The 24,034-nt window shown below is 43.5% G+C and overlaps 1 protein-coding gene across 4 annotated transcripts; it reads left to right on the top strand.

Moving 5' to 3' along the window:
- The first annotated feature begins 880 nt into the window (after nucleotides 1-880).
- Nucleotides 881-22,196, top strand: LOC108934817 (rapamycin-insensitive companion of mTOR-like). 4 transcript variants are annotated; one of them, XM_018752955.1, is made up of 38 exons: nucleotides 881-987; nucleotides 1,117-1,167; nucleotides 4,301-4,398; nucleotides 4,564-4,628; nucleotides 4,935-5,066; nucleotides 6,484-6,547; nucleotides 6,655-6,781; nucleotides 6,881-7,050; nucleotides 7,209-7,276; nucleotides 7,363-7,430; nucleotides 7,656-7,738; nucleotides 7,996-8,083; nucleotides 8,286-8,376; nucleotides 8,504-8,570; nucleotides 9,638-9,718; nucleotides 9,810-9,910; nucleotides 10,199-10,364; nucleotides 10,584-10,685; nucleotides 10,773-10,819; nucleotides 11,017-11,152; nucleotides 11,314-11,510; nucleotides 11,686-11,812; nucleotides 11,944-12,108; nucleotides 12,189-12,265; nucleotides 12,510-12,588; nucleotides 12,709-12,815; nucleotides 13,129-13,216; nucleotides 13,329-13,421; nucleotides 13,519-13,625; nucleotides 13,813-14,021; nucleotides 14,292-15,174; nucleotides 18,760-18,928; nucleotides 19,188-19,275; nucleotides 19,831-20,019; nucleotides 20,173-20,319; nucleotides 20,416-20,539; nucleotides 20,624-20,762; nucleotides 21,122-22,196. In XM_018752955.1, exons 1-38 carry the CDS (start codon nucleotides 951-953, stop codon nucleotides 21,179-21,181), a joined length of 4,890 nt encoding a protein of 1,629 aa, XP_018608471.1. In that variant the 5' UTR covers nucleotides 881-950; the 3' UTR covers nucleotides 21,182-22,196. The 4 variants fall into 4 exon arrangements, with proteins under 4 accessions (XP_018608471.1, XP_018608461.1, XP_018608489.1 ...); XM_018752945.1 differs by having other exon boundaries at nucleotides 4,301-4,628; XM_018752973.1 differs by lacking the exons at nucleotides 19,188-19,275; nucleotides 19,831-20,019; nucleotides 20,173-20,319; ... (1 more) ...; nucleotides 20,624-20,762; nucleotides 21,122-22,196 and having other exon boundaries at nucleotides 4,301-4,628; nucleotides 14,292-15,224; nucleotides 18,760-18,837.
- The last annotated feature ends 1,838 nt before the right edge of the window (nucleotides 22,197-24,034 follow it).

Genomic DNA, 24,034 nt, shown 5'->3' with positions numbered 1-24,034 from the left:
ATATTCAAGCAGGAACACATGCACGACAATCCCAGAGTTAGTCATTTTTCCCCCCCCCCACAAAGGAATGAACCTAATAATAAGAAAAATGAACCCATCCATCCATCCATCCATTGTCCACAACCGCTTGTCCTGAGCGAGGTCCCAGGTAGCCAGAGCCTAACCCAGCAACACAGGGCCAAGGACCAAAGAGGGAGGGGACACACCCAGGGCAGGATGCCAGTCTGTCGTGGGAAACCCCATCTGGGATTTGAGCCCCAGACCCGCCAGGGAGCAGGCACAGGTCAAACCCACCGCGCCACCACACTCCCCCGGAGCCATTTACTCCTGGGAAATGTTTCATTCATTTGATCGTGGGCTCTTACTACTAAACTAATACTTTCAATCACTCTCTCCATTTTATCCCGGCAAGAACACACGCTTGACCAGAGTTAGTTATTTTTTTTCCCCCCACAAAGGAATGAACCTAATAATAATAATAATAATAATAATAATAAAAAAAAATTAACCCATCCATCCATCGTCAACAACCGCTTGTCCTGGGCAAGTCCTGGGAAGCCGGAACCCAACTCGCAACACAGGGCCAAAGGCCGAAAGGGGAGGGGACACACCCAGGGCGAGACGCCAGTCCATTTCAAGGAAAAATGAACCTCCAAATAATAATAAAAAAAGTGATTGGCACCTGTCAGATGATCTGAACGTGTCACTGGTCGTATGCACCAATCACAGTGTCCGACACGTTTTTCCCGCAATGTGATTCGTTAAAGCTAAACACAACAGACACGTCTCTGGTTCCGTCCCAGTTGACACATCTAACCCGCTTCACGTACACGGGGTTTTTTTTTTTTTTTTTTCCCTCCCCCCCTCCTTTTTTTCTTTCCTCTACCCTCTCTCTCGCGATAATTCCTGATGTTTCCGGAGTTTTGAATGTGAACATACCTGAGAACATCATGGCTCTCAGCAGCACCCGAAGCCTTCGGGTTCGAGGTGAGTGAGTGGAAGTTCCTGGCATGGAACCCTGACCTCCTCCGTGAGTGGAAGGGACCCACGTTTTGTTCGGCGTACTGACGGGCGTGGTGTTGGCTCTGTTTTTTTCCCCCCCTCTTCCCTGGACAGGTCGGCATGACAGCAGCGGGGAGGAAAACGTCCCGTTGGATTTGAGCAGAGGTGAGTGACTGAGGTGTGAAACTGGCTGGGACGCCTAACCTTGCTTTTCAGAATGAAAGCCGCTCCCAGCTCCTTTGTTCACTCACTGCTTTTTTTTTATTTTTTTTTACTTCGTGGGCAGTTGAGTTCAGCTCACAAACTGAAACTGTTCACCTCGGCAACCCTCAGAAAATGCGCGAATATTTAAATTAAACTGAGCTAAACTGCTGTCGCGTGCGGCTTGGTTACATTCAGGGTTTCAAACGCTTACGCGAGCAGACGTGTGGTGTGCGCGCGCGTTCCCTACGTGACGAACGCTCCCGAACGCCCTGCGCGCGAACTGAGCCTCGTGACCCGCTCCTTCCCGCCTCCGCCAAAGTTTAATTGTTTAATTGCTTTGAAGTAAGGATCCGAATTACAATAATGAGTGTGCCCACCCCCACAATATTTACAGAAACTTTTCTGAAAAACTTATAAAACCCGTCCAATTCCAAAAAGTTGTCGTCAGATTTTGCTGCTAGTGACTCGTATACGCGATATTTTATGCTAAAAATTATAACACCCCCTGAGGCTGAACAAGATTTCTATAACTTCTGTACATTTTTGTATTTATGCTCAGCCAGTCTTTTACAACATTGTTACTGACATACTGTATCTATGATGTGCAAAGCCACCACTCTCTTGGACTTGGGCACCGGCATAAAAGCCTAGTTAGTAGTAGGTGAGGAATAACTTCTATGTGTGCTAGTCACCAGCTTTGAATGTACTGTTACAAGCTTTAAATAACTTTTATTTTGTTGTTGGCAAATCAATGCTCGTTTGCCCTGCAAAGGTCCCTACATTGTTATCCTTTGAACACGTAGATGTTCCTTCTTCTACAGCAGGTCCACGTTCAGCCAGGCCTGCCTTCAACAGACCACCCAAGTCTGTGTCCTTGCGCGTTGCATGACATTACACGCTGCCCCTCTTTATATTACCTTTTACATGGTGATGTATTTGGAGAAGTACATGATGGTGTGTTTAGAGAAGTGCTGCTTTCATGGTGGTAACTTCCCTTTTGCCAATTACTGTGGAGCTGGTTTGCAAAAAATGTCTTGTACTTGTTCTGTCTGCAGTGGCACAATTGCTGTGTGTGTGTGTGTTATGAATGTAGAAATTGCTGCATGTAGACACATGATTAAAGCTGCATCCTTTGTTGTACAAACAAGCAAATGGCAGTTCATTTTGCGCTTCACTAAATGCATCTAATTGAAAAATTATTGTAATTCTAGGACCTACGGTTCCCTTGTGCCTAAGCCCCTGAAGGCTAAGTGACACATTAACGCCTTAAAATGCTAAGGTCACGTGCCAACAATGACACTCTTGTAACAATATTGTAATTTATGGTGGGACTGAATAGGGTTCTGAAGTCGACTGTACTTCAGATACGGCCGAGAGCAGGTAGCGGTATTGAGAATGCCGACAATAGTGCTGTTGTGATCGTGTGACTGTGGATTAACCGATCACATGCCTGCGTCACTTCTTAGTTGGATGTGGTTTCTCCAAGCAGTACCCAAAGCTTGGTTTGAGGCTCGTTGAGCTTGTCGAAGCTGGCGCACCTGACTTGATCAAGCACGGTCCTCTACATGGTGTTATGATGTTGCTCTTCCAGTGAGGGTGCCTACATTTATTCCAGTAGTCATCTCAGCAAGTCTCCCTGAAACTACCATGAAGGACACCTGCAGCCGTGAAGGACAACTGTTTTTTTTTTTTTATTTTTTTAAGGGCTCCGCTCAGCATCCTGCACGTGGTGTTGTGACTGACCTCTTCACCCCCCCCCCCACCGCCAATACAGCTGTCAAATGGCTGTGTAGTAACCTATTCTTTAATATAATGTAGGTAGCATTTTGGAGAAGTTGTTCATATACACATTATGTCAGGGGTTCAACGACAAAACCAGATGAGTAATTCTAATGCTGTAAATCTCTGTGCGACACAACATTTTACTGGTCCTAAATGTTGCTTTGGTAGCTGTATCTGACTTATGTTTTGTAATAACAGCACTGAAAGGATTCCAAGTGGGTGGAGCAACCTGGAGAGATTACCTCATCAGTGTCAACATGTGTATATTTGTACATTATAAGCCTTACTTCAAATGTGTTGCGCTAGCTCAGCCCGAAAGTAAAGAAAATTAGTAGAAAATGAGTCTCCACCATGGATGTGTTATGGCAGGCTACAATATTTAGTGCTGTATAAAACCAGAATTGTGGCTGAAACCTTTTACTCCCTGTCCTGTAGGATGTGGTAGATCTTTGCCCAGGGAAGAGTTCACAGGGTATGCTGAAATAGATTTATATGTTAAGGTGAGGCGTTGTTATGCCTTGGCATTGTGCCATGTCTCGTAACCGCTTGGTTTGGCTTGCTGACCTGCGCTGTAATGATTGTTGATGTTCCTGTCTGGTCTTGGTGAACCTGTGACACTGTTCTGCTAGAATACTGCAAGTCATGGTTTGGTTTGTTTGCATGGCTGGGTGATTGCTGTAGCAGTTATATTATTTTGCCTTCAGCTCTTTACCCCACATCAAATACAGACAGTTCCATTCTAACAACTCCGTTATAAGTCGGCTTTGTGTGTCAAAAATACGCTCATTATGCGAAACGTAAGGATATATAAACAACAAAGGCATATAAATGTTACTCTGTATATTAGGGGTTTATTTTTCCCCCCACTAATTTTACACATTGGGTTATTCTATTTTACTGTTAGTTTGAATGAAATACACTTTTTATGTTGCAATATTTTCATTTTAATTTCTGAATCAGTTATTTTTTTCCACTCCATCAGAACTCACATTTTGGCTTATTAGCTATTTTAAATAAAAAGTAACTTGGAGGGAATCACAAAGTCTTGTAAGCACAGTGCAATTGCTGCAAGACACCGAAACACTTGAGACTCAACAGCAAATGTAGGTGCCTTGTGGCAGTGTGGCGAGCTGCTGTGATTGGAGCAGATGATGCGGTTATTGTTGTTATGACATTATAACCAAATGTCAGGACTCAAAAATAATATAAGGTCAATGATACAGCCATCATAAGTCCACGTGGTCTTAAGTTGCCTATGGACAATAAGTATAGGACTGATCTTTTGACCCCTTCCCCTATTGTCCTTCTGCAGAACCTGTGGACTGCCTGAGGGAGATCCTTCAGAATGTGGCGAAACCACAGGGTGTCACCAACATAAGGAAACTGGGCCACTTGAACAACTTTATAAGGGTGACGCTTACATTTGTGCCATCAGAAAGCAGCATCACTTCCTCACTGACACAGCAATGTAGAACTGGACCGCCTACCTCCTACAGCAAACAGTGGGTTGAGGAGATGTGTTTGTGTGTTGTAATAGTCTCGCCCAATATCTTTCTGTCCCTGTCATGCTCACAGCTCCTCTGCAGCGTTGGACATTGTGAGGAGAAGTTTGGGTTTACATATGAACAAATCATCATCTGGTGAGTGCACTTTAGTCTGGGTCCGTACGAGGGTGGGGGTCAGGAGCAATAGATTGCTATGGAGATGGTTCTTCCTGCAGTACCGAGGCATGAGTGAAGAGGAGCACTGTGCAGAACCTATTTCATAAAAATAAATCTGGATTCTAAACTCCAGCCCTGATCTGTGTGAGCAAAGGGTGGAGGGTGATTTGAATTGCAGCAGCACTTGGCAAACACTTGACACATGACTGTTCATGTGACGACGCCATATCGTAATGAAATGTACCAAGATTCCTTGTAGATGTGTGACCCTCCACCTCCTCACAGTCTACGGCTAGCTCTCCTCAGTGATGCCAAGGAGGTGCGGGCAGCAGGCTTGCGGGCACTGCGCTACCTCATCCATGACAGCAGCGTTCTCCAGAAGGTGCTACGCCTCCAGGTGGACTACCTGATTGCCAGGTGAGTGCGTGTGAAGGTGCATTGGGTTCTGAGCATAGGTCTGTGGGTAGAGTTCTAGACGTGTGTTTACATTATATTTATTCATTTAGTTGATGGTTTTCTCCAAAGTGACTTAGTGTTAATCTATCTACAGTTAATTACCCATTTACACAGCTGGGTAATTTTACTGGAGGAATTAATGGTAAATATCTTCCTCAAGGGTACTACAGCCAGAGGTGAGATTCAAACCTGTGACCTTGGGGTTTATGGGCCAGTCTTTTGAAACAATGATTAATGCTCTCTGGTGGTTTCAATTACTTTGCCTTAAACAAAACACCATTTTGGAAAACATTTTTTATATTATGACCCTTCATATTTCTCTGAATAAAAACTAATTCTAAATTTTTTTACTAAATATCTCATTACTGTAATGCACACACACACACACATTTTCTGAACCGCTTGTCCCATTCGGGGTCACGGGGAGCCAGAGCCTAACCTGGCAACACAGGGCGTAAGGCTAGGGCGTAAGGCTGGAGGGGGAGGGGACACACCCAGGACAGGACGCCAGTCTGTCGCAAGGCACCCCAAGCGGGACTCGAACCCCAGACCCACCGGAGAGCAGGACCTGGTCCAACCCACTGCGCCACCGTGCCCCCCTACTGTAATGCATTTCTCTTTTAAATCTAAAAATCATATAGCTTTTTAACTAACTTTAAGAACTCAAATCTTGCTAAAAATATGAAATAATACATAAATATTGTTAATGTCAATCCAGGTGAGTCCACTAAAAACAAAAGTATTGTAACTGAAAATATTGTCTGGACACATTTGTCATTACTGTTAGTATCGCCCAAGTGCCAACTGTGGTTACAGACAAGGTTTAATGGTTGATTCTTCTGTGAAACCTCATTAAAAAGTTAAGATTAAACATGGAAGACAAGATGAGCTGACTTGTAGTTTTTCATACCTTAATGTCAGTGTTTTCTCTGTAACACCATGGGTTGTCATGACTGCAACAGGCCCTTGTTGACAATCTTAAGGTAGTTAAAATGATTAATTGTTTTTAAAGGCATTAACATACCTAAGATAGTGTTAGCAAAATTTTTGCTGAATCATCATGGCTGCCTCCATTGTGAGCAAAAATAAAGGATTCTCAGTTCTCCAACAGACTTTACATATTTAAAGGTTTAGTTTAAATGAGATTGCCCCTTATGTGAAATTCTCATGTGAATTCTGTCAAGTTTATCTAGTGAAACAGGTCTCCTTCATTACTTTTTTCAAATATACAGCTGCATTTCCCTTTTGGTTTAGGGTTTCTAACTTCACTGCTTCCTGATAAACACAAAGTGTAACTGCTCCATGATGTCTGACCTCAGGTGACTTCCATAAAAGTACATCAGGTAGTACTGTTTTGAACCCATTTCCCCCTTTCCAGATGTATTGACATCCAGCAGAGCAATGAAGTTGAGAGGACACAAGCTCTCAGACTCGTGCGGAAGGTATGACTCATCCCTGACTTGGCAACGATTATCCTCGTCATCCTAACTTGTACCTGACTCATCCCTGATATCCCAGGCTTTTTACACCTTTCTGCTGGCCCTTACAGATGATCGCAGTGAACGCGCTGTTATTTCCCAGTTCCATTGTTAGCTCGCTGATTGCTGTGGGCAGCGATGGCCGACAGGAACATGACTGCATGGTGCAGGCCTGCGTGGCAATCATCTGTGAGCTGGGTAGGTGTGAGGGGTGGGGTCTCGTTCTGTGATCACACAAATTACTGCTCATTATGTCACCATCCTGATAATGGCACTCTCTTCCTGCTCACTTTCTAGCATTGAAGAACCCAGAGGTGGTAGCACAGAAGGGAGGGCTTGGCACCATCCTGAAAAATGTGATTGACTGCCAGCAGAACTGCATCAATGAGGCCTTAATCACCACCGTTTTGCATCTGCTCAATCACCCATACACTCGGCAGTACGTGCGGCTTAACGTGGAGCTTGAGGTACCTGCCCCCCTTTATCTACCCTCCTCCACCTTGATTAGTCACCATCAAGTGTCATGTTTTTACCTTTAACCTTGTAATTTTGGTATGGTCAGGGCATAAACATAGTCCTTGTTACTCCATTATGACCAGTTCATTTTTTTCCCCCTCTCTTCTAGCAAATCCTGGCACCTTATACAGACTTCCACTACAGACACAATCCTGACACATCTGAAAGCCTGCACAAGTATGCCTGACTTTGTGGGGTGGGCAGCAGTTGCTGGCTGGCTGGTGTAGAGAGTGTTTACACATAGCTCTCTGCTTACATCCTAGTGAGGACAGAGAAGCGCGGTTTCTGGCCTGCAAGATGGCCATTGTGGCATCCTTCCGCTCATGGTCAGGTATGCAGAGTTCGCATCCAGCATTCAGACTCACCTGTGTACATCTGGAATGACAAGTAGTTAATGTAATGGACTTGAATCTGTTCTGAATGACCGGCCTTCAGAACCAGTCTCTCTTGTGCTGTTTGGAACCCAAGCACAGTGTGTTTTAAAGTGTAATTGTTTTGACAACATAGCTGAATTTCTTCTCTAACTGGCTCCATTCTGCTGCCCTTTCCACGACAGGGATCATTAACCTGTGTAAGCCAGGGAGCTCCGGGATTTCATCTTTGATTGGTCTGCTCTTTATACCCCACATGGAAGTGCAGGTACGTAGAATTTCATGATGGGGAGTGGCTTGGTATGACAAAAGTCCTTAGGAGCAATCGCAGTACTTGGTTATGTTGGAGTGTGTGACTAATTTCATAATTTCCCACTTGACATTATTGCTTTTGCCCTGTGCAGTTACCACAGTAGCACGTTGTAGGAATCTCAAGAATCACAAAAAGCAATATGCTGGGTGGGATGTAGGCTGCATTTTTCCGCTGAAACACCGTTAACAGTCCTCCTTGGTGGCTCCACACAGAAAAGATTGGTAGAACTGATTTACGACATCTTCTGGTTACCCATTCCTGTGATGACGGACAACTTCACAGAAGCCCTGCAAAGTGTGGGTGAGTTAAGCATCAGTATGTCAACCTAACACGTTATTGTTTCCACCTTTTTCCCTTTAATTTTTGTAGTCGCTTTGTATTCATTCTTTAGTTCTCTGTTTTAATGCCCTGGACTTGCATATATTTCAAGCATTCATTCCAGTTTTACCTTATAGCCGCTGTCCTCACTCATTTCTATACACGAATGGCCTAATTCTCCCAGACCCCAGTCGTTACCAGGACAGTTGGAGGCTGTCAGATGGTTTTGTGGCCTCAGAGGCGATGATGATTCTTCCTCAGAGGGTGAAGTCTCGGTAAGACTCAATGCTGAAGAGCAAGAGATGCAGCAGAATATTCTCTGTTTAAGTGAGGATGCCTTAAAAACCACTATCGCTATGTTCAGTATTGGTGTTAGTCTGAGAGCTTTTGTTATTCCCTTAGGCCTGACCTGGTGGACAACTACCTAGCCCTTGTACTGTCTGCTTTCATCAACCATGGACTCCTTGAGGTAGTGTGTGTGTGTGTGTGTGTGTGTGTGTGTGTGTGTGTGTGTGTGTGTGTGTGTGTGTGTGTGTGTGTGTGTGTGTGAATAACTGAAGCTTAGAAAGAAAGGATTGAATAAGAAATGGCTGGAGAACCTTGATCTTTATAGCACACAGAGGTTGCACACCTTTTTTTTTCCCCTCCCTCTCTCCCCCCTCTCTCTTCACCTACATCTTGGGTATGTACATATATACATATTCAGTACTCTGAGTTGGCTGCACAGTGGAAGATCACACTGCTTGGGTATCTTTGCTCCTGAAACTGGAGCATAGATTTGACTTATCCATCCGTTAGAGATGTTCAAGGTCAAACACACACACATTGTCTGAAACCGCTTGTCCCAAGTGGGGTCGGGGTGAACCAGAGCCTAACCTGGCAACACAGGGCATAAGGCTGGAGGGGGAGGGGACACACCCAGGATGGGACACCAGTCCGTTGCAGGGCACCCCAAGCGGGACTCGAACCCTAGACCCACCGGAGAGCAGGACCCGGTCAAACCCACCGAGCCTCCTTTTAAGATCAAAGAGAGATGTTTTTTTTGTTTTTTTTAAAGAAAAAATATTGTAACCATAAAATAGAAATAAATGAATAGTGATGATTAAAAATATAAATCGGATATTAAAAACATGTGCTTCCTGTTTTTTGTATATACTACTGATGCCTGTATTATCAAATAATCAGAGATGAATGAGCACCATTTATAAAATACAAAGTAAAATGAGTCAGCAATTATATTAGAAATGGTTATAGTTAATTGGTGGAATTTAAAGATCTTACCCCCATTCTTCAGTTTGTTCTTATTTTCAAGCATTTTTCTCAAGGACTTAAGATATCTATCTTTTTGATTTTTCTTCAAAGTAACGTAAAATTGTTTTCACTAGTATCTACCAGATGCATTTCTGCTGCTTAGCCAGAAACTAAAGCTTCTCATTTCCATTTGGGTGTATGTGAAAGAAATGTCCATATGTTTCTCTGTGCTATTCCCCTCCTTGCTAACACATTCTCTGCTCCGTGTGACATTGACCACTGCAGGGCCTCATTGAAGTCATCACCAGCGGCAGTGACCACGTTTCTGTTCGAGCCACTATCCTTTTGGGGGAGCTTTTGCACATGGTAACCACTCCATGAGCTAAGCCACACTGTGCCTGTTACTACAATGTCAGTGTTCAATCACACTGAGTGCTGTCCCCACCTTCACCCTCAGGCCAGCAGGATCCTTCCCCAGTCTCACAGCCACCACCTGCATTGCCTTCCCACACTCGTGAACTTGGCAGCCTCCTTTAGCATCTCACAAGAGAAAAGTCTGTGAGTATCGGTGTTAAATTCAACTTCTCCATCTCCGAAATCACCTGGGATTTGAGGGGATTGAGTTGCTCCCTACATATTAAAACAATTGCATACTCCCTGAGCTTGGAGCAATTTCCACTCATTGGAAATAAGTGTCCACCTTAGTCTGTTTAAAGGGATTATATATTAGATGGAAACAGGAAATTAATATTAAATGTATAAAAGGGTTGACTTTTGTTAATCACATGGTTAAAGGTTATATCAGTATGTTTTGTCCTGTCTCTCTTTCATCCGCTGGGGTCTCAGGCGAGCAAGTGGAGCTGTGAACAACCTGAAGCTCTTCCATGAGAAAAAGAATAATCAACCCAAACCCAGCAGCCTGTACCTGGATCACATTATTCGGAAGGCCATGACAACCCGCTACTACAGAGACCAGAATTCTCAGGCCACCAGGGACGGCTTCATCCTGAAAGTGAGAGCCCCCCCTCCTCAAAGCATAAATGTGTGTACTCACATCTCAGCACATTGGGAATGCCTTTGTTGTAAGTCACTGGTTCACTTCACTGTTTCCAGTTTGTATAAGTAGGTAGTATATTTAGCTGGTGATTTCAAACCCCTGCCATTCATTAAACTGAAATGGTTTTTTTCTTTCACAGGCTTCACGGGTGCCTCTGTTTTCTTTTGTTCACAGGACAGAGAAGAGGCCTTCATGATGATCCTTAGAGACAGCCAAGTGCTGAGCCACAAGGATAACCTGGATTGGAACTGGGCCCTCATCACTACCGTCCTAAAAGTAGGCCAGCTAAAGTTGGAAGTAGAGTACTGAAATGCAAGATTATGTAGTTCAGTAATATTTTTCTGTGTTCCTGTGTTTGGACAGTGGCCAAATGTTAACCTTCGGAGCAACAAGGACGAACAGATTCACAAGTAAGGGCGACTTTTCAAACCCGAGTGAAGTATTCAGTTAATGACTTCATTGTTTTACTTTAATATTGATTTGGCTGCAGAAAAGGTGGAAGATATGCCAGGTATAAGCATGTAGTCACATAATTCACTCTACAGTTCATGTGACATTTCCTTGTGAAGTCTGGCCTCCATGTTAGGTGATGTGGTGTCTCCTCTAGGTTTGTGCGTAGGCTTCTCTTCTTCTACAAGCCCAGCAGCAGGCTGTTTTCCTGCTTGGAGCTAAGTCATAGGAAGGCTAGGCAGCTCACTATAGCTGGCTGCCAGTTCATTGAGTTCCTTCTGAAGTCAAAAGAGGTGAGATCCAGTGTTGCTGACACTTGCCTGCTCTACTGTGTTTTGCGCCATTATTTTTGTGTGTCCCCCTTTATATATTTGTGCTAAAACAGGAGACTCTCAGGAAAGCAAGGAAGTGTCTCATTCGGGCTTTCTAAGTTGTGCTTGCCTTACCCTTACAGGAAGGGCAGGTATACCTGGAGGACCTGGTGAGGGATGTGGCTCAGTGGCTGTCTGCCTTGGATGTCATAGCTGACAGCAGTTTCCAGAGCAAAGGGCTGCTCACTATGCTCAGCCAACACTACTTCCTCTTACTGGGCACCCTCTCTGCCCATCCCTTTGGTGTCAAGATAATGGAGAAATGTACTATCTTCCAGTGGTGGGTCTTGTACTCGGGACTTCTTGTTATCTTGTTCTGGAGCTTTTTTGTTTCGTTCTTTTTTTGGACTCTTATGAGAAGCCAAATATGAGGTGCTGTCACAGTGCCGTGAAGTTTGAACATTTTTTTTTTTTGTCTTTGAAAAGTGTTAATTCTGCCCTGGTGTCTGCCTTAGTCTGCTCAAGCTATGCTCAGTGAAGAACCAGGACTATTTGCTGAAGCTGACAGTGTCTACATTGGACTACAGTCGAGATGGACTGGCTCGGGTCGTTCTTTCCAAAATTCTCACAGCTGCCACTGACGTAAGACTCTTTTGAAAGTTCAGGTCACTTGTGAAGGTGCTTCACGCAGTATGTCTTTAAATGTTAAATTTAAGCAGCTTCATTCTTAATATTCACTGTTCAACAATCCACACCCCCATGGATGTTTGCAGAGCTGTAGGCTGTATGCCACAAAGTACCTCCGGGTGCTTCTTCGTGCCAACGTGGAGTTCTTTAGCAGCTGGGGCATTGAGCTGCTGGTCACACAACTTCATGACTGTACCAAGGCCATCTCAATGGAGGCTCTGGACATTCTGAATGAGGCCTGTGAGGAAAAGGTGTGGCTGGTTAGAGACTTGAGTTATCATGCTGATGGATCATTGACTGATCACTAACTGCTTACTGTATTACTCCTAAGGCAAACCTCCATGCCCTGATCCAGATGAAACCAGCACTTGCCCACCTAGGTGATCCCGCTCTCCTGCTGATCCTACGGTAGGCCCACAGCAGCACATTGCTGATCGGGGTGTGATCTCTTGGATCAGTGTTTATTCCTGATTTGTATTATAATGTATAGTTTTGTAGTCCTGTTTTTAGCAGTATGTTAGCAAGTCAGACAATATGCATAAACTCTACAAAAAGCTATATTCCAAGGCAGCCCTTTAATCCACAGCAGGACTCCTACATTAACCGCAGTATATGAGTATCCTCATTTTCTCAATCTTCACTCTCAATCTAGGTTCTTGTCAATCCCAAAAGGCTTTTCCTACCTGAATGAGAGGGGATATGTGACCAAGCAGATGGAGAAGTGGCAGCAAGTGAGTTCTCAGCATGCACCAAGGCCTTAGGCAGACAGAGAGAACCAGTAGTCCAGAGAAGAGGTTTGCTATGTTTTTGGTTTTTCTACCATATGGTGCCTGGACATGTCTGCTTTGCAGGAGTACAACTTGAAGTATGTGGACCTAGTTGAGGAGCAACTGAATGAGGCACTCGCAACATACCGCAGGCCTGCTGACAAAGACCGTATGCATCAGAGCAAGCAGAGGTGAGCTGGGGGAAACTTTAACCTTAATAACTATATGCCTTGAAGCATGGGAACGAAAACAGGACCATGGCTTCATGGTTTACTTGTTTACAGGAAAAACAAATATGCTGTCAGTTCCAGCCAGCAATAACAGCAGTCGGTGTTAATACAGAAGTAGAGATGCAGGCCTATGATGCTGTCTGGCATGATTGAGTATGAATCCTTTGTAATACAGTCATGGTTCATCTGTGTGTCCACTCTCACCTGTGGTTTATGACCCCCTGTCATGTGTTGTCACTGAGGTGACGTGTCAAAGCTGTGACATTTCTTCCAGCTGCCAGAGGCCAAACGTTTATCTACCTGTGCACCTTTATGGTGAGCTGGTTCATGACAAGACTGGCTGCGAGCTATTGGAGGCTCAGGTATTTGTGTCATCATTTTGGTCCACAGTGTTATTCCAGAAGACACAGACCATATTATAGCGCAAGTTGCATGGCCTTTCCTGTATTCCTGGTTTTTTTTTTCTTCCCTCAGAATGTGGTTCCAGACCTCAGCTACACAGTACGCTCTCCTATATTGGACAAGTGGGAGGCCATAAAACGATTAAAGGCAGCACTATGGGCCCTGGTAAGTGTTCTTGCTTTTGTGTGTGTGTATCCAAGTTCCAACAATGAATCAAGATGTTGTTAACATGGATAGGTGCAGATGGCCTTTTTTGTTTCAGGGGAACATTGGCTCTTCAGCTTGGGGTTTGAACCTCCTCCAGAAAGAGAATGTGATTCCTGATATCTTAGCTCTGGCACAGGAATGTGAGGTCCTGTCCATTCGTGGGTAAGAACTTGTCTTCTGTTTTTTAAATGTGCTCAGAACCTATGCAAACATCTGTATGTTTGTCCTTTGTTCATTCATTTCTTGTGGCTGCACCGTTGAAGTGTCATGCAATCCAGACCTTGGACTTCATTTAACGGTTTCATGCTGCCCTAATGTTGTTACACACTGCCTCTGCCTGTGCCCACAGGACCTGCCTTTATGTCCTTGGGCTGATCTCCAGGACCAAGCAGGGATGTGACACATTAAAGCAGCAGGGCTGGGATGCTGTCCGACATACTCAGAATGAACTCTGGCCTGTGGTACTGGCAGAGGTGGACCCACAGCTGTCTAATGAGCTGCCATCAAGCCTACTCAGTCTCCCCTCTGAGTCCACAAACATGTATCGAAACAGCGAGAGTGAGTCCATTCAATCTAGTAAACGGCTCATTAGTGCTAAGCCAGTTCTTGTTACCCCACACTCCAAAGCTTATGAGGCTGATGTTATTGTTGAATTGTTACATACTGATAGAGTATGCATTTCCTGAAGTGTTGTGTGATGTGAGGTGCTCTGCAGTGCAGCATCGTCCTGGCTGTACCTGAATGACTCCAGTGTTGTCCTTTCTCTGTGTGTAATGTTGTGCTAGCTGTATTTGTCTGGCTATAACATGTTCTGGATTGTCTTTGCAGGCATGTATGTCTTCAACTCTGAATGGGTGGAGGGATTGCCTCTCCACCTGCAGCCTAAAACCCCTAAGAGCCAAAGCCCCACTTTACCTCTAGCTCGTAGCTACCTTGCGCACGGCCACTTGCTCGGTTCCCTTAGCATGTCTGGGAAAAAGCTTCGCAGCATTAGCGACCCCAAGGGAAACAGAGCTGGTCGGGCCATTTGGGAGACCACACCGTGGGGTCTGCAAAGGAACCGTGCTCTCACTGAACCTGCCATTGTATACCCCAGCACTGTCAATCCTAGGGCCATGGAACTAGGTATAACAAAAGATGCAGTCTGGAGTGGGCCAGGGATGCGTCCTCATGGCCACCATAGCACCAGTTCAGCAGCCTACAGTGGAGGTAGATCCCACAGCCAGAGCTTCAACACAGGCACCACAACAAGTGGCATCAGCTCCATGAGTTCTAGTCCATCTCATGAAACAGGTACGGGAAAGAGCTCATCTGCCAGTGATACAGACTGCATCAGCCTTGACACCATGGTCAACAGCCACACTGTCTGCAGCCGGTACGCCCACAGACTACAATCCAACCAACCACTGCTGTCCAAGTCAAAGTCAACATCGATGGTGCCACTGAGCAGCCTGGACATGCTGCCGAACCGCACCCAGTTGTTCAAATCATCCTCATTAGCAGCAAGCCAGAGTCTGGCAGACTGTAGCTTCACCTACACCAGTCCACGTGATGCCCTGGGTTACTGGGCACTGAAACAGCTACAGCAGCAGCGCATCCACCCGTCTTTGTCTCGCAGCGAGGTATTGGCCTCACCTGCTAAGGATGTGTTGATCACCGACACCATAACCATGAAGGCAGGCGGCCTGGATTCCAAATTCACCCCCCGCAGGTAGATGCACGGGCACCTCCTGCTCCTTGGGTCTCCCTGTCTTGTCATCGGTGGGTCAGGAATTTGTCTTCTGTCTTCACAATTCACACGCTATGATGCTATTGCAACTGTCATTTCTGCTAAATATATTCTGCTGTGTAGACAATAGAGGGTAGCAGAGTCTATTTTATGGTATTGCGCTAATAAGTCCATCTATCATGTAACAGGGTTCCATACAATGAAAAATCGTGGTAATGCCTGTGAAAATGTATACCCTTCAACCACAGAATGGCCTTATAAATTCTGTACAGTGTTTTTGAGCATGTTGGGTTCATTGTGCTTCTATTAATATGCTAAGCATGATCCTGATAAAGATGTATCAAACAATACAAAGGCAGACGTGCACTCAACCCCCATAGGTGATTCCTGACAACATGGTTCCTGCCCTAAGTTATTGGTCCAGTTTTGTCATTCAGTACCACCACAAAGTAAACATGGAATAAATACTCGTGGCAACTTTTAAAAAAACTACAGAATACAATGTCTGACTAAAGAATCTTAGTTATGCTATTATCAAGGCAACATGGAACAACATCCTATGACATCAACCAGCTGTCAAACTATAGAGTACATTCATCAATTCATTTGAATAATTCCCTTCATGCTACTTCATTGTCATACACAGCGATGCGCGCACACACACGATCATATAGATGGCTTTTATAACATGAATACCTTTAAACTAATGTAAATAAAACATATCAGGTGAAGATCAAGGAGAAAAAAAATACTTAGAAATAGTACATGTGGTCTAACAGCATAGTGTTCGTGCAGTGACATAGAAAATGTTCTCAGAAGCTTTATTTCTTAAACATGCGTGAACTAAATTATAAAGAACATCTGTCCAATGTACCCTATATGGTTAATGCCTTAAACTACTGCATTTAATGGCAAGCTTGGAATAAGTGGTATATATTGATGTTGTTGTGCCAACAAATGCTTTTTAATTTGGTGTTTGGTGCAGCCTTTATAGTATTATGAGACATTTACTGCTAATACTAAAACAAATATTTGAGCATTAATTCTGTAATCTTATTTACTGTGTTTTTTTTTTTTTTTAATCCTATGTTTGTAGTATTTAGTTTTATACAAAAGTATGTTTTCCTACACTTCACATGTTATCATTGTGATCTGTCAGCTATTGTCAGTGCGTGTCCCAGAAGTCCACACCCACTCTAAAAAAAAAAAAAAAAAAAGGGAAAAAAAACATGCTACAGTACATTTTTTTTTTTTGTTGTTGTATAGCTACCTTGCTGACCTTTCATTAATTAGGTATCCAGCTATGTGTACTTTCCCACCAGGATATCTGTCAGTATTCGCAGTGAAATATCACTTAAATATCCAAGTTACATGACGTTTAGTGAACTTGCAATATGCTTTGTATTCATGCCAATGCTGGCAGCGGTCTTATTGTGGTGTCGTAGGTGAACATTTACTTCCTATAGTGACTGAGTAGAACGATACTGCGATAAACTCTACAGGATTGTACCTTTTCATGGCATTTGGAGCAGCTGAGCTGAGTGGCCTTTTTCATTTATTAGTTACTTTTTGTCGGGGTCATCTTATTACAGCAGTCAGTAGCATAGCAGGGGGATAGCTGGTAGCATAGTGGTTGGAACAACTGCCTTTGGACCCAAAGGTCACAAGTTTGAGCCTCACCTCTGGCTGTAATACCTTTGAGCAAGGTACTTACCCTGAATTGCTCCAGTAAAATTACCCAGCTGTATAAATGGGTAAATAATTGTAACCTTAACATTGTAAGTTGCTTTGGAGAAAAGCATCAGCTAAATGAATAAATGTAAATGTATGGAGTATGATTTGTAAGCTCAAGAAGGTTGTATGTTTGAATCCCAATACTCTTTGTTGGTTTTGCCTTATTCTGAACTCCTGTAGTATAAATAACCTACTGTTGAACCTCTGGCAGCCATTGATTTTAGTCCAAATTAACATGCTTCAGATGACTTGCATCTTAGAAGCAGATACCAAAAGTGTTTTGAAACTGAACTATCACAGACTGCAGAAAAGGCCATTTAATCAACCTCAAATTTGTTTTTTTTTCTTAAGTTGGTTTCTTTGGAAAGGCCCTTTTAGTGTTTCTGTGGAACTCCAATGCTGTGACTCACTTCCTGCCCATAATGATATGAAGGGCTTGTGAAATTTGCTAAGTCTGGAGTTCACAAAAGGTATGTTACTGCTTGTTTTCTGACTCTGTGTGTGGGAAATGTTCTGGGAGGCAATGGATGTTTATAAATTCCATCCTAAGGGCATTGAAAAAACTTAAGGGAAGCAAAGAATTGGCCCCAGGCCTTGGAGAAGCCCCAGAGACCATTTGACATTGTTTAAGATGAAATGTGGATGCATGGGCTGGGCCATTTTTATTTCTAAGAAAGGGTTGGCAGACATGAAGACTAGCTCCACTGAATGGGATTCGAGGACTGCTATGTGGGGAGAATTCATTGGTATTCCCAAAGCCAGAACTGTCGGACAGTCGCGCCTTTCTGCGAGGGCATACATGTTCTTTCATCCCCTTACGAAGCAACTGGAGGATGTCAGCATTTTCCAAAGACATGTATATCCCACCTGGGTCAGTTCTGAAAAGCTGCAACCTTCAGAGAGGAAATGGTAGAGACAGCCCTTGTGAGCCTTACAGAGATATAGAGTATTACAAATAAGCAGAGTTCTCAATCACATTCTTAACCCCTGAAATGATTTCCTTTCCATAGTTCAACAGTCCAACGCCCCTTATAGGTTCCCAGAAAACTTGGTACCATACTTTGTCTAATGAATTTAAAGCATTCTAGCTTTGGACCACTGAGGTCCCACTGCAGGCTGTACAAACCCATTTTCCCATAATGGTGGCCTCCACGGCATCTCTTATTCTTATTGGTGAAGTGTCTACGCTGGTTTTCCGAAGCTCCTCTTCTGCCATTTATGAGATGAATTGAGTATACCCCACTCCTTCATCCTTTCCTGCCACCTCACATGTTGTAGCCTAAGCCTTGAATATCTGCCACAGTTAACATTTAGTTACTAACACAAGTTCTGTTGAGTACGCACGTGCTTTTGTATCAGCACTTGTTTTTGCCTTTCTGCATTTTAAAGGGATCCTGTAAAGCTGAGTATATTTATCTGTGTGGGTGTATTGAATCTTAGGGGAAAAAGGCCAGGGCTGTGGTTCATTTAATTTATTTGATTCTCAGGGTGGATGTCATTTCCCTGGTGGAGCTAACTCAGTTTTGTGACACTGGTTTTATTAAACTTTGTTTCATCCTTCTTAGATATAAGGGGCAGTAACCTCATAGCTTTTTTGTGTGTGTGTGTGTGCATGTGTGTAGAGACATTCTTTCCTTCCTCTTTAGCAGTCATTTTTTTCTTCTGCAACCTCTAGTTTCTGCTGTAACAGTTTGTGAAATAATCATTCTAGTCATAATTCATGAGTTGTATGAATTAACAAACTGCAGTATTTATGAATTTTGGTGCTTTAGTTATTCCCTTACCTTGGGCTTCCAACAAGAACACCATACTCTCTGCCTGTGCTTCCTCCAGGTTTCTCAGCTTTACCTGTGTGGACAAAGAAGAGCTGTTGAGCCCCATCAACCAAACCATACTGCAGGGCTCCTTTTCCATCCACTCCACAGTCTCCATTGCCAACCGTCGGTGCAATGATGACTACATTGGCCTGGCACTGCCCTTGGACATCAATGACATGTTCCAGGTCTGGTTGGCCCAAAACAGCTCCTCTAGAAACCACCTCCTCACAGTGGTGTGGCTTTGGATTTCCCCTAAAGTTCTGCTGACCTGAGGTTCAAGTAAATCTTAAAGCACTGTATTGCCTTATGCATGCCTACAGTTACTATTAGTCATGAATAATGACTGTTAATCACCACTTTGTAATGGACTTGATTCACTAATAGTTGTGTATTTTCTGTCGTGTCTGTGGTTTGGACTGATTCACATCACACTGTACTTTTCAGCTGAAAGAGAGTTCATATTTTCAGAGAAGAATCGGCCCACTATCTAATGGCCAGAATGTTACGTTCTACATTGGAGAGGAATCGGAAGGTAAGGCCCTTGGACTATTTGCTTTTAAACCAGTCAGAGGTGGATCCCAAAGAAAAGTACAACAAAAGTGACAGTTAATAAGAGCAGATGGTAGAAGGCCACAGAATAGTTAATCCAGGGTCCTATCTCAAGGAAATGTCTGAAATACTTTGAAAATGGGGGGGAAAGGCTACTGAAATTCAGTTATTTAAATGTAACCCTTTTTTTTATATACAAATGTTGTCCAAGTTTTGTTCTGAAACAAATTGGCTTTGAGAGCTGGGCAAGTAATGTAAATACATTTAAAAGTACCGATAATATTTCAGTACTGCCTCAGACTTTGTGAAAAGCTACTTTTGCCTTCTCATGACAGTGGAAGGTTGAGCTTTTAAAGTTGTACTGTACGCTGTGTACTGTTGCCATAATAAGAATTTATTGGGGGGGGGGGGGCATGAGTGTTTTTCAGTTTCTCTCTTTGTGTGAAACATTTGTAACAAGCATTTCATGTTTAAAAAATGTAATGTTTAGTGTTTTTTAGAGGTGACTTTTCTGCTACTCAACATGTAAAACTTTCAGATCCTTGCCATGGTACCCCTCCTTTGAAGCAGCAGGGGAGTGTTACAGATGTGCTGACAGATGGGAAAAAGGACTCGCGATGGGGCTTTACAGAGTCGAGTCTGCAGGAGCACAGTGAGAACTGCCTCTACTGTGCAGGCTTGCAGGTGCTTGGTGGCCAGGGTGACGGTACTGTTTGTGGCCACGTAGGTGAGGATCCCCTAAATCTACACGCTTAACTGAGATTCAATGGCTCCTCTGCATCTGCCTTTATGGCATCATGTTGCTGCATTTGTCATGTTACATGTTTTATATATATCCCCTCTTGCTCATATGAGGCAACTGATCTCTGCATGCTCTAAGGCATTAGCACCCCATATGCAGACTGGTGTGGCACAACCAAGCACCTGGAGATCATGCCACAGTCAGGATTGTCATGGGCATCTGACTGTAGTGACAGCACATCTCAGAGCTCTGCCAGCAGTTGTCATGGCACTGAGGTTATCATAGGTGAGGATCCCCTCTCGGTTTTTTTTTTTTTTTTTTTTTTGGCAGAGTGTTTCTGTGTCTCACAGAAAATTTATTTATTTTTTAATTATGCTCCAGGGGCCAAGCCCATCCTAGAGGACTCCATTACTTCCAGGGCCCTGCTGAGAAAGGAAATACTGCGGTTAGTGGTGAACCTCAGTTCCTGCGTGGGAACCAAGAGTCATGAGGCTGGTCTGCTGACGTAAGAGTTGGCTCATACTAGTTTTGAGAACTTCTTCTCTGTAAGGTGCCATGCTTACAGTTCTCTGGTTTCTTTGTCTTGTAGCATCAAAGAAAAGTTTCCCAGTGCATTTGATGACATTTGCCTGTATTCAGAAGTGTGCTGCCTCCTGGCCCGTTGCCTGTTCCGCTTAACTTCACGACGGTTTATCCAAGAGCTCTTCCAAGATGTCCACTTCATACAGGTACCTTTCTATCTTGCCCCCAACCTCCTTTCATCCAACTGCCAGTGATTGGTTTCTAATTCAGTTGTATTCCTGATGCACAGTGGTGCTTGAAACTTTGTGACACCTTCAGAATTTTCTCTATTTCTGCATAAATGACCTTAAACGTAATTAGATTTTCACGCAAGTCCTAAAACCAGGTAAAGGACAACCCTGGAACAACTGAAAAACAGTTTATACCATATGATTTCTGATGTGCTTAGGTCTTAACTGCTTTTTTCTTTTTTTGGGGGGGGGGGGAGTGAGTAGGCCCTATTGTGGTTTCGTTTCTGAATGGTGTTACTTTTACCTGCCACTGTCACCCTCCTAATCTTATTCAGATGTATGAAGAGGCAGAAGTGGTTCTGTCCACACCACCCAAGATATTTCCTGCTTTCTGACACTGTCTTCAACTCAGTCCTGTGGTCCAGCCTCTGTCCTGCCAGCAGGGAGGAGGACAGTGGGGGAAGGACTCTGATATATTGAACTGGATGGAGAAAGAAGAGGACAGTGGTGTCTTTGACTTACAGGACTGCAAATATACTGCAAACACTGTGGGAGGTTATTGTATAATACAGCATTCTCTGATGGTAATCTGGTCTATGTTGACCGTTTCCTGCTTACCCCATCAGGGTTCCAGTCAGAGGCATTGTGAAAATTAATTTTTGTACCCTTTTAACTAGTTTTATACTATAAATCTTCAGCCACTGGGGCTCCATGAGCTCTTGTACAGTAAAAGCTATGAGGTTGGACTGAAATTTGGCAGTCTGTTTTCTCCCTTTTTTTTTTTTTTTTCTTTTTCTTTTCCCCTGACCTGACTCTAGCTTTCAGTGTAACAGCTTCACTTGGCTTGAGCCCTCTGCTGCTTTTTCTATTCGGAATGAATGCATCGCTAAACATAACACACTGCAGAAGAAATACTGCTTTGTGTTACTGTTAATACCTGCTCTCTGAAGTGTTGTAACACAAAATAGAATCCCATGAGCTCACCATCAGGAATGACTAATGCTTTTTATACACCCTTTTACTGCCATTTTGTGGTTAAAGCTGGTGGGGTGTCATTCAGAGCCTCACTGTCCTTCTACATGCTCATATTCAGAAGTACATTGGATTCTTAGAATTAAGGAAAACCCTGGTGGAGCAAGTCTTCACAGTAAAGGGCAAATTATCAAGGGTTTATTTGTTGCAATAGGTATCTTGTTAGTATGCAAAGCTCTCAGTCCAGTGAAGAGTGGAATAGTTATTTTGCAGCATGGTGAAGGTGATTCCACTGTCCAAGGTGCATCTTAATCTGGCTTTCAGAAATCAGAATTGCAGTGACCATGCAATGCATTCATTTGTGCATTTACTCAGTTGGCTGACACTTTTCTCCAAAGCAACTTACAATTATTTACCCATTTATACAGCTGGGTAACTTTTTACTGGAGCAATTCAGGGTAAGTACCTTGCTCAAGGGTACTACAGTCAGAGGCAAGGCTCAAACCTACAGCCTTTGGGTCCAAAGGCACTTGCTCTAACCACTACGCTACAAGCTGTCCCACAGCAGTTCTTTCGATAGAGGGGGGAGGAAGGGAACTTTACAGAATTATTGCTGAAACTCATCTTGGCAGCATGAGTCCTTTCCCTTCCCTTTTTTGAATTTGTACTGATGGAATATAATGTAATTTATTTTTGCATGTACAAACCCCATTTCAAGAAAAGTTGGGACACTTTCTAAAAATGCAACAAAAACTAATCTGTTCATTCACTTGAACCTTTAACAGACAAAAGATTTTCAGTGTTTTCACTGATGAACAATTCTATTTGTTAAATATAAACAAATTTAGAAATTGATGCCTGCAACACACTCAAAAGTTGGGAGAGAGGCATATTTACTACTGGGTTACATCACCTTTTCTTTTAATTACACTTTGTAATCGTTTGGGAACTGAAGAAATCAATTGTTGCAGTTTTTCCAAGTGGAAATTTTGCTGTATGCAATATTTGAGCTGCTCAACAGTCCGTGGTCGCTGTTGTCTGATTCTCCATTTCATGATGCGCTATATATTTTCAATAGGAGACAGATCTGGACTGCAGGCAGGCCAGTCGAGCACATGCACTCTATGCCTCTAAAGCCACGCTATTGTAACTCATGCAGAATGAGACCTGGCATTGTCCTGCTGAAACAGGCATGGACTTCCTGGGAAAAGACGTCATTTTGACGGCAGTATACGTCTCTCCAAAATTCCAACATAAGCCTCCACAGATGTGGATCACTCATGCCGTGGGCACTGATCCACACCATACCATCACAGAAGCTGGTTTTTGTACTTTTCATCGGTAACAGTCTGGATGGTCTTTTTCATTTTTGGCACGTAGAATCCGATGTCCATTTTTCCCAAAAACAAGCCGAAACGTAGACTCGTCTGACCACAGAACACGTTTCCGCTATCTTTCGGTCCATCTCAGATGACTTCGGGCCCAGAGAACGCGGCAGCGGTTGTGCGCAAAATTAATTAATGGCTTCCTCTTTGCATAATACAATTTCAAGTTGCATTTCTTGATGCAGTGACGGACTGTGTTGAGTGACAATGAGTTTTTCAAAGTACTCCGGAGCTCATGTGGCTATGTCCATCACGGTAGCATGACGGTTTCTCCAACAATACCGCATGAGTGCTCGATGGGTCATACGCATTCAGCGGCGGTTTCCGCCCTTGGCCTTTACGCACTGAGATTTTCCCTGACTCCCTGAATCTTTTCACGATATTATATACTGTAGATGGTGAAAGACCTACAATCTTGCACGGGGGGGGGACACCATCTTTGGAGTGAGGCACAAAGTGTTGAATCACAATCCATCCTTGCCTGGATGCTCCTTTTATACTCAATCTTGATAACCTTACCTGTTACCCGTTAAACCGCTAATTGTGGAACCTTCCAGAACAGTGTTACTTGTAACCTTTCCAGTCTTGTTTTGCCTCTGTCCCAACTTTTTTCGAGTGCGTTGCAGGTGTCACATTCTGTTTTTTTTTACATTTACAAAATACAATTAGCTTTGTCAGTGAAAACACTAAAAATGTTTTCTCTGTACTTTTACCAGTTAAATAAAAGTTCAGGTGATTGAACAAATTACAGTTTTGAGTTTTTGTTGCATTTTTAGAGTCTCCCAGCTTTTCTGGAAATGGGGTTTGTAAATAATGTAGGTTTCTTGTATTTATTATAATGGCTGAGGGGGTGCAGTGGCGCAGTGGGTTGGACCACAGTCCTGCTCTCCG

The sequence above is a fragment of the Scleropages formosus genome, chromosome 6 (genome assembly GCF_900964775.1).
Source record: "Scleropages formosus chromosome 6, fSclFor1.1, whole genome shotgun sequence".
NCBI lineage: Eukaryota > Metazoa > Chordata > Actinopteri > Osteoglossiformes > Osteoglossidae > Scleropages > Scleropages formosus.
The sequence above is the reverse complement of the archived record's forward strand: the minus strand, read 5'-3'. Positions and strand labels throughout refer to the sequence as shown.

What these genes read in the sequence shown, in the direction of transcription:
- LOC108934817 (XM_018752945.1), top strand. Translation starts at nt 951, where the DNA reads ATGGCTCTCAGCAGCACCCGAAGCCTTCGGGTTCGAG. An exon ending in TCAACCATGGACTCCTTGAG is followed by an intron (nt 8,571 to 9,637) that starts GTAGTGTGTGTG and finishes TGACCACTGCAG; the next exon opens with GGCCTCATTGAAGTCATCAC. An exon ending in ATCTCACAAGAGAAAAGTCT is followed by an intron (nt 9,911 to 10,198) that starts GTGAGTATCGGT and finishes CTGGGGTCTCAG; the next exon opens with GCGAGCAAGTGGAGCTGTGA.